This window comes from Kryptolebias marmoratus, linkage group LG1 (assembly GCF_001649575.2).
Source record: "Kryptolebias marmoratus isolate JLee-2015 linkage group LG1, ASM164957v2, whole genome shotgun sequence".
NCBI lineage: Eukaryota > Metazoa > Chordata > Actinopteri > Cyprinodontiformes > Rivulidae > Kryptolebias > Kryptolebias marmoratus.
Genome location: NC_051430.1, coordinates 34679106 through 34689086, shown reverse-complemented (window position 1 = coordinate 34689086; position 9981 = coordinate 34679106). Strand labels below are relative to the sequence as shown.

The window sequence follows — 9981 nt, the reverse complement described above, 5'->3', positions numbered from 1 at the left end:
GCAGACCAGGGACAATCCAGAAATGCTCATGAATGTCAGTTTAGAAGCTATCAAAGTTCTCAAATAAAGCACCTTTTGAGAATGTCAATGTTTGTTGGGAATTATCTTACAAAACTAGGAAGGATTTTTGGTTTAGATATTAAAAGTTATGGTTGTTTATTGATTTTAGTACAAAAAAATGGCAACTTTTAGAAAAATGCCCGTGAAATCCTGGAGGGATTGGTAAATGCAGAATAGACTTAAACATTATTTGCATAAAACAACAGATAACAGCTGCCAGAGACAATGAGAATTGCTTCATTGTTTCCTGTTTGTGTGTCTCCCTCGACACAAACAGCACAGTGTAGTTACAAACAACATAAAAATGCCACATTGGATTAAAACGTGTCGGTCCTGTTTTTCCAAAAGGAAAATTTCTGAACGTGTGACACGATAACGACGCCAGCAGGAGCAGTTAAAGATTGACAGAAACAATAATGTTGTATAATATATCAACAAAGGCGGGCACTTTCCCTACGGAAACATTTCAGGGGTGAAGCGACAACGTTGTGTCTGTCACATGTGAAACCTGAAACCTCTGAGGAAATGTGCTTTCAGAATGACTCAGGTGTGTAAAGTTAAAGCAACCCGATGAATAATTTACAATCCATAAATCATTCATCGCTGCTGCAGCTGTAGGAGTCAAAGCAGCAGTTGTTAAAATTGCGCAAAAAAACAAAAAAAAACAAAACAAATGAAGTGATGGTATTTACCAACTGATGCAACTTTTGGAGGAGTTGCATCAGAAGAAAGTGTTTTACTTGTGGACGAGTAACAGCGTGCTGATCTCTTAGTAACACCAGCATTAATAACACACACACACACACACCTAACGCAGCTGGATAAACCAGCCCTGTTTGGGCGTAATCTCATTCAAACATGGAGGTCTTATCTGGATCCACATACGTCCCGTTTACACCAAGTCAGATATCCTGAAGTGGATCTGTCTGTCAGGGCCGCTGTCACAAACATGCTAACCTTTTTTTAGCATGCTGCTGTCGTTACTCGAGCCCAAGACACGCCTAAATATTCTGTTCAAAACAAACGTAGCGAGCTAACTTGGCCTTGTTAGCTAGCTGCTAGTCTGCGTTATTTTACACCTGTGGCCGCGGAAGGGATTGGAACACCTGAAATCAATGATTCGGATGGGTGAAGATAGCAATTAGCATGCCCCATGCTAACTGAATGGGTTAAAAACGTGATCTCCACGGGGCGTTCGCTTTTTTCCATATAAGTAAATGAATGAACATCTATTTCATTAGATAAGGATGAGATTGAATCACGGTAATGAAGGGAGGAGCCAGTGGAAAACTGACAGACAGGTTGAAGCTACAAAAAAAATGGCGGAAAAACTGGACAATCTCTACAGAAACACAATAGACGTAAAAGATTTTGTTTCCGGGCAAATGTGTTCAACGCATTATTAAAGTAAACACTGAAAACTGAATAAAAAATAAGTATTAAACAAATACGTGTAAATTAAAAATAAAAGTAACATTTTAGATTATTGTTTTGTTTTTCTCACTTCCAACTATTTTCTTCCTTTTTATTATGGCTTCATGTTTCCTCCCTCCTTGTTTTTACATTTTTAAAATGAGTTTTATTTTTTTACATTTTTGGCACTGTTGTTATTCCATACCTAACGCGGCCGTTTCCGCTGAACTAACTCGGGGTCTGTCCTCGGTGGTCTGTCCGCTGGAAACAGCTCTGTTTGGACACTTGTCTCTGTCCTCTGTTGAAGAATTGAAGTTTTCTCTCCCCCCTCTCTCCCCCCTCTCCCCTCCCTCTGCCCCTCCTGGGACAGCCTGTGGTTTTCTCTGTTTGTATACAATCCGCGCGTCACCGCCGTGCGTAAAACAGTCTCCACCCAGGCTGATCCCTCCCAGCTTCCTCGCCATTAAAGGCATCAGCCCCTCATCCCCCTCCATCAGAACCGAGCTGCTCTCCTTGTCCGAACGCGTTTCATCACCGGGAATTTAATCCTCTTTTTTTTTTTTAAATATATATATTTAAAACAAATCCATCCAAAATCAGTTCCTTGTAGTATTTCTAGTCGAGCTGCTTTTTGTTGCTTTAAAAAAAATCTGACCTGATTCTTTCATTCATTGTCAAGGATCATTCTAATTTTTATCCTCCGGATTTGTCTTTATTTTTGTTTCTGATTTTCCTTTATCTCCATCACTGAAGGATTTTTAGCTCCATCCTGTGAAAAGGTAAGATCTTCTTCTGCGAGGGTGGAAAATTACCAGCTGTAGGAGGTGCGCTTTCAGATTACAGGAAGCCAAATATTCAAATAAAAAAGGCCTTTCTGTGCCTAATAATTAAAGCTCGTCGTGTTGGAATAAATTAACTGAATTCAGCTTTTTCAGCTTTATTTCCACACGAATAAACGGTGTGTTGAGCCTCGTGGCATTTCTGTTCAGGCAATGAATGACTTTAGAAGCTGTTAAAGGTTGAAATCTGGAGGAACAACTAAGATGAGGTCGTTTTTAAAACGTTTAAATAAATGATGATGTGTGACAGAGATGCTGCGGTTCTGATACGTAAAAGCCGCACATTTAGAGAGAGTGTGTTTAAGTGTGTGTGTGTGTGTGTGTGTGTGTGTGTGTGTGTGTGTGTGATCCGGGCATGAGTCAGGGCGGAAAAAATGGACACACCGCCGCCGTGTCCATAAATGGAGAACAACACGTGTCTTTGTTTCTGTCGGAGCCGGCTGCGGGGAGGAGGACACCATTTGGGTTTTTGCGCTTTTTTTTTTAAGAATAAGAAATAAACATTTTTAGTTATTTGTATTTTTTTCTTCTCTTAATGTCATGTCATAATGTGTCTTGAGCTACAAAAAGATCCCCCCCTCTCTCTCTTTTTGTTGTGTTTTTTTTTTTTTTTTTTTGGCATGCTGAGGTTTGGGTAAAAAGTCAGTGGCGCGCACTGCGGAATTTTTTCTTTGCGTGGAGCATCCTCAGAGGAGCCGCTGCTTGATGGGCAGCAGGATGTAACTCTGGTATTTTTCCACTTACCGATGCGTCATCACCCCCTCCCTTCGCGCAGTAACAGTCACGTGACCTGATGCGTAAAGGCGCAGCAGCTCTGTGAGGGAGCAGGTAGAACAATACAAAAAGAAAAGAGGAAGGAGGGGGGGTGAGGAACCCAAACTCTAACCGCTGCCCTTTTTTCTCCCCCCCCTCAGTGCTGAAGATGCCCGGCGACAGACAGCCCCCAGCCGAGATGAAGCGCCTGAGCGCCGCGCCGGACGACGACAGCAGCAGCACCAACAGCAACGACTTCCAGTACTCCGGCTTCGTCAAGAAGGTCCCCCTGGACGGGTGAGGTGACCCCCCCACCCCCCTCTCCCCCCACTCCTACAGTTTGAACACGTTTACTCAGGTCTGTGCTCTCCCTTTGCAGCCAGTATCCCGACCTGGACGCCGAGAGCCAAAACTTCCTCCCAGAGGTGAATTCGGGCAAGAAGAAGTATGAGACGGAATACGTGAGCACCCTTTTTTAACTCCTCAGCATGTTCCAGAACGATTGTCTGCCTCCGTTGTTCCTGAACACCTTTCTGTGTCCCCCCCCCCTCAGCACCAAGGCAGCGCTTCCTTCGGGATGTCCGTCTTCAACCTGGGCAATGCCATCATGGGCAGCGGCATCCTGGGTCTGTCCTGGGCCATGGCCAACACGGGCATCGCCCTGTTTGTGTAAGCCTCCTTCCCACCCACGAAGCTTTCACGAGCAAACAAAACATCGTAAAGTCGGCCGGGGAGTGGCGGCGGGCGCGGTTTAGTCTCACGCTTCCAGAGCGCGGCTCAGATCAGGCTTCGGGAGGGTTAAGAGGACTAGATGTCGTTTCTCCTCACCTGAATTCTCCCCGTCTGATTTGGTGCCACCCAATGGCCGCTTGGCAAACACGGGGCGGCAGCAGATTAGCCGGGTTAATCCCTCTGCGCCTGTCGTTACGTAAACAGAGACGGAGACGCTAACGTAGGAGGTCATGAATGGAGCTGCTGACCTGAGCCCTGCGTCCGAGTTTGATGCAATCACTTCCTGTAACGACCGGTCCCCCCCCATAAAAGGTCATCCGGAGTGCGTATCTGCTGAACGCCGGGGTTAGGAAAGGCGATGGCCTTCTAAGAAAGAAGAGGCCGGTGACGTCTGCGGTGCATCTCGGATGGCAGCGCCGGGGGGGGGATTAATTTCCACCTGGACTATAAATACCCCAGGACACGCCGTGCTGCCTCAGCAGAGGCGTTAAGAGGATCCCACTCAGGGAAAGCTCGCGCCCGTTACGCAGCCCCGGGTGACGTTCAGAAGGGGGGCGATATTTTTAGGAAACCTTTGGAGTCGGGCGCTCTTAACGAAAATGAAACCAGGAAGTTAGTTGAGACAATATGGACCCAGTCTGGTTTTCACTTTACGTTTCTTTCTGTGCGTTGGCAGGATTCTCCTCGTGGCCGTCGCCGTCTTCTCCCTGTACTCTGTCCACCTGCTGCTGAAGACGGCCAACGAAGGAGGTAAGCGCAGCCGTCCAGCTCCCACCCCCAGCGTGTCCGCGGTCAAACGCCGCTCGCTAACTCCGTTTTCCTTTCTCCTCTCCCAAGGCGCCCGCGTTTACGAGGAGCTGGGCCAAAAGGCCTTCGGGTTCCCCGGCAAGCTCGCAGCCTCCTGCGCCATCACCATGCAGAACATCGGAGGTGAGCGCCGGACAGCGAGGCACGAATATGTGCACATTTTTATTTATTTGTTCTAAGTGTCTTCGCTTTTGTCTCTGCAGCCATGTCCAGCTACCTCTACATCATCAAATACGAGCTGCCCATCGTCATTCAGGCGTTCACAGGAGCCAACAACGAGTGAGTTTCCTTTGGGGGAAAACAGGGACTTAAAGGGGAAATGGTCCAATTTCAGTAAATGTGGCTCTTTAGCACCCACTAGTGGTGAGAAGCGATAACGAGGGAACAGCTCAGGTCTTTACTGTTTATGTCTAGTTTAGATTTTTGAATTTAAGGAGATTTAAAAAAAAAACGAGGTTAAAGTAAATGGAAACGGGTAGATTTGAGTGGCGTGAGGAGCAAAATGGCTGCCGGTTGTTGTCATATTTTTGATTTTTCAAGTGTCTGGAGAAGGTGAAGCGGCGCCTTTGTTTTCCCGCTCGAGTAGTGTGTGTGTGTGTGTGGGTCCTTCAAAGAGCTCCTTCAGAGGATGGAAGGCTGGTGCCGTGTGGAGACGGGAGCGCACAATGAGCTCACCGCCACCCCGACTTCAAAAAGACTGATTTTTTTCTCCTCCCCCTTCGTTTCAGTGAATGGTACATCAACGGAGACTACCTTGTGCTGCTGGTGTCCCTCAGCATCATCCTGCCCCTCTCGCTGCTCAGAAACCTGGGTAAGGAACGTGACGAATGATTCGAGTGAATTTTTAAACAAAGAAGCGTTTCATTCATGGCTCTCCTCCCTCAGGTTACCTTGGTTACACCAGTGGTCTGTCGCTCCTCTGCATGGTGTTCTTCCTGATCGTGGTGAGTACAACCAAACCCCCGTGAGAACGAACTTCCTCTGTCCTCCGTCGCTGCGAGCCGATGTTGAATTTTCTTTTCCCTGTAGGTGATCATCAAGAAGTTCCAGATCCCGTGCCCTCTGCCGATGCCCGAGTCCTCGAACGAAACCGCGCACAGGATGAACGCCAGCTTCAGCAGCGTCAACTCCACAGACGACGAGGACACCTGCACGCCAAAATACGTGGTCTTCAACTCCCAGGTGAAGCTCCTCAATGTTCAGAACGTCCTTAGAGCCGAACTAAAGCTCGTGGAATCGTCTGTGAATGTTTATATTCCTGTTTTTTTTAATTTCAGACGGTCTATGCTTTACCCATCCTTATCTTTGCCTTCGTGTGCCACCCCACCATCCTGCCCATGTACGAGGAGCTCAAAGAGTGAGTGCCCCTGCTGGACATTTCTAAACCGCAGCTTTAACCTTCAACGGTTTTGGTCTTATAAAAATAATAAAAATGTCCTCTGCCGTGTTTTCCCGAGCAGTCGCTCTCGGCGAAAGATGCAGAACGTCGCCAACGTGTCCTTCCTGGCCATGTTCGTCATGTACCTGCTGGCCGCCGTCTTCGGATACCTCACCTTCAACAGTGAGTCGTCCGTTTTCTGCTCGCGATAAGCGGCGTGTGGCGGGTGTGAAAGCACCCACCTGCTGCAGCTGGTGCCAGCGTGTCCCAGCTCGTTAGGACATTTCAGTGGCTTGGACAGAAGTGTTCCCGGAACACTGCGCCGCTTACATAGGAGCTCAGACCTAAAAATAAAAGATGAATAAACATTGGTCACAACAAAAAACCACACAATCCGCTGGGGTATTTTTAGGGTGAGGGGAAAAATCTGACTACTTTTCCGTTTTCTCATCAAAAAAAAGTGTAGAATCTCAGTTTCACTTATTAATTATCCAACACAAGTTCAGACGTACCCAATATTAGTGACAAACATAATATTTCACACCACTTTTAAATTTTACAAACTAAACTTTCTATACAACAAGTGGTGTCCATGCTAATGTGCTCAAGCTAAAGCTAGCGTTTAGCATAACATTCCCCTAACCCTAACTTGCTAATATTTGAAAACAACTTATAAACATTAAAATACATTTTGTTACGTAAAAGTATATTTACTAATTATTTAAATGTAACAAGGAGTGTAGTATTTAGCTGGAGCTAGCAGCTGAATGCTAGTGTCCGTATGCTAACACGGACAATGGTATAGCTAAAGCTAGCGTTTAGCATAACACGTAGCATAAGTTTGTTCTAACCCTAACATACTAATGTTTGAAAACAACTTCTAAGCAAATAAAGTGCAATTTTTTTTACCTAAAAAAATGTTTACTAACTATTTAAATATAACAAGTTGGAGTGTAGCATTTAGCTGAAGCTAGCTAGAATGCTGTTTTCTGTATGCTAACATGCTAAAAAGCTTATGTTTTTCCTTTTAGCATGGTATAAATGAAGTCTAGCTGTCGCTCAAGAAAAGCTAAACAACTAATCCACAAAAAACTATCAATTTGAAACATGTTTTTTATTTTTTTTAGCCTGCTAGTAGCAAAGCTAGCCTCTTTAAAACGCTCCTGAAACCAGTGGTCTGGTTTTATTCTCGTGGATTTGCAGAAAATCAGTAGCTGTGTTGTAGTTTAGCTATATTCTTGGTTAGAATATGACATATTGGTTCAAAGTCAGTATTGTTTTGAAACATTTAAACTGAATTAATTTAGCAGCTGTAGTGTTGAAGTGTATTAGCCACTTTCGTACAATCTGTACTTAAACGGACGGTTTCTGTTCTTTTTTCGGCTCAGTCCACGTGGAAGCCGAGCTGCTGCACACGTACTCCAGGTTCTACAAGAAGGACGTCCTTCTGCTGGTCGTCCGTCTGGCCGTGCTGGCCGCCGTCACGCTCACGGTTCCCGTCGTGCTCTTCCCCGTAAGCATCAACAAAATGGATTTACTTACAGCGTCCGTCAGTGGAAATAAGCCGACCTAAACGTTAAAAGCCTCGTCTCCTTCTGTGCAGATCCGTACGTCGGTCAGCCACCTCCTGTGCCCCAACAAGGACTTCAGCTGGATCCGCCACATCATCATCACCATGGTCCTGCTGGGCGGCACCAACCTCCTGGTCATCTTCGTCCCCACCATCAAGGACATCTTCTGCTTCTTTGGTGAGCATCTGCACGACTTGGACGTCTTAACAAGAGGACATTAAAGAACCGAAGGGACCAGAATTACTCTCCTTTTTCCTCTTTTCTCAGGTGCCTCCGCTGCTTCGATGCTGATCTTCATCCTGCCCTCGGCTTTCTACATCAAACTGGTCAAGAAGGAGCCGATCAACTCTAAACAAAAGATTGGGGTAAGACATTATGGGACATCTTTACAGCCTCTTCCCTGTCTACACTCCTTTGGATAGTTCTGCTCCTCCTATCAAAAATATAGGATTTAAGAAAATAAAATAAACACTTTCAAAAGTAGCGTGTACTTGAGGTATGAAGCTTTTGAGAAAACTGAGATGCGCGCTGTTAGTTTGTACCCTAGAAGCCAAAACAAAAATGGAGCAGTTATTTATTTCTTTTTACCAATTCTTCCACTTTTGTTTTACTTCATTCTGATTCTGTTGCTGCTAACGTTTGTCGTGTGATTAAAAATCGATAACTTTACCAAAAAAACCCATCACAAAGCACAACTGGAAACTCTTTAGCCAAGTTTAAACATCTTTCTATAAGGTGAAGGTTGTCGCCACCTAGTGGCGCAGCGTGTGTATTGCAGCGCTTCATTTAGCAACAACTTGACGATTAATGTCTCAGTTTAATGGTCCGGTTGTTTTCCCTCCCCCAGGCCATCTTGTTCCTGATCGGTGGAATTGTCGTCATGGTGGGCAGCATGAGTCTCATCATCGTGGACTGGGCCATGAACAGCGGCGGCGGCGATGACGGACACTAAAACCCGCAGCTTTTTCCTACGACGCTCTCGGAGATGGACCGGAACCAAATGCACAAACCAAGATCAGAGCCGGTCACGAACGAAGGAAAAAACCCTAAAAACAAAAGAAATAACACTCACCTGACGCTCAGTTTTTCTTGTTTTTTTCCACGCCATTCCTACAGGATGTATCTGAACTCTGTACAGCACGCCGTCGGACGCCACGGAGATGGTGTTTCTTTGTTTTTCGTTTCGTATTCTCTATTTATCGTAACTCTCGAATATGTTTCTGTAGTTAGGGTACGGCTAAAAAAACGAATCCGTAGATGTGACCTTCCGCGCTCGGCGCCAACACCGCGCCGAGGGAAGGGACGGACTTGGAACATTTATCCCACGGTTATGTTTAAACTGATCTCTTTTTTTTTAAACTTTGCCAAAAAAAACAACAAAAAAAAAACTCTTTGCGTGTCGAAGAGCACCTTGAAGTTCAACAAGTTCAAAAAAAAAAAAAATTCAAACGTCACATTTTCAGTATTTTCAGGCTTTTCTGCACCGTCGCCGTTGCGGCTCCGCCTCTCGGACCGTATTCACACCTCACAGCGTTCTGAATGTCTCCGTTCGGGCGGCAGCAACACTACTGCTTCTGGGGGGTGGTCCGCCGAGCCGCCGGGCGGAAGGAAGGGACACATTTTTATTTTTCTTTCTGGGAGAATACTTTGAATTCGACCACGTGCAGTGGTTACAGTATATATATATAAATAAAAACACACCTGTTACACTTACAGAAGCGACAAAGAACAACTATGAAGCCCAGCGTTCTGTCAGGAGGCGGGGCTTATCCATCTTTGTTTTTGTCATCTATTTATGGGAGACCGTGAAATCAGTGTCATCTATTTTATTATATTTATATATTGTGTAAATATATATAAATCTACGCGTTTGTGTGTACATATAATCTGTTGTGTTCGAATGTAAATATGGTTTGTTTCGTTTAAAAAAAGAAAGCATCGGAGACGTTAAAACAGAAAAACGGTGGTAAATTCGTGATGTTTTTTTAAGCCCCCTGAATACAAAGATGATGGATCAAATTGTTCTTTTTGGCGCAGCGCGGTCAGAGAGGAGCCGAAACCTCCGCTGACCTCAGGAGCAAAAAAGGGCTTTGCCCGTCGGAATTCAACTCTTGTTTCAATGAAACATATTTATGTATATTTTGTAAATAATGTCCAAATAAAAAACCAGCTACACTCGACAGTCTGGCCTCTTCCTCCTCCTCCCCCCTCGTTGTCCTGGTAGGTCTCGGTGGGACAAAGATTTGAAAGCCTGAAGACGTTTCTGTCAGCGGTGTCCTCATATTTCTGCACAAGTGGGACGAAACGGACGTTTGTGTGAAGGCTGATGGAGGATCTATCACAGGGGTGTCCAATCCTGGTCCTCAGGGCCACCATCCTGCAGGTTTTAGGTGTTTCTCTAACTTGAAGACCTGCTGAAGAACTGGGA

At 45.4% G+C, this 9981-nt stretch overlaps 1 protein-coding gene across 1 annotated transcript; it reads left to right on the top strand.

Moving 5' to 3' along the window:
* Window positions 1-1964: 1964 nt before the first annotated feature.
* slc38a2 (solute carrier family 38 member 2) lies at window positions 1965-9733 on the top strand. The gene is made up of 16 exons (XM_017431597.3): window positions 1965-2252; window positions 3227-3362; window positions 3445-3526; window positions 3619-3734; window positions 4474-4547; window positions 4635-4727; window positions 4808-4883; window positions 5333-5415; window positions 5490-5548; window positions 5634-5786; window positions 5882-5961; window positions 6065-6165; window positions 7371-7495; window positions 7586-7730; window positions 7821-7918; window positions 8401-9733. Exons 2-16 carry the CDS (start codon window positions 3235-3237, stop codon window positions 8503-8505), a joined length of 1518 nt encoding a protein of 505 aa, XP_017287086.1. The 5' UTR covers window positions 1965-2252; window positions 3227-3234; the 3' UTR covers window positions 8506-9733.
* The last annotated feature ends 248 nt before the right edge of the window (window positions 9734-9981 follow it).

Coding starts and splice junctions, on each gene's coding strand:
- slc38a2 (XM_017431597.3), top strand. CDS start 3,235: ATGCCCGGCGACAGACAGCCCCCAGCCGAGATGAAGCGCCTGAGCGCC. Junction 3,735..4,473: donor ACGGGCATCGCCCTGTTTGT/GTAAGCCTCCTT, acceptor GTGCGTTGGCAG/GATTCTCCTCGTGGCCGTCG. Junction 4,728..4,807: donor CACCATGCAGAACATCGGAG/GTGAGCGCCGGA, acceptor TTGTCTCTGCAG/CCATGTCCAGCTACCTCTAC.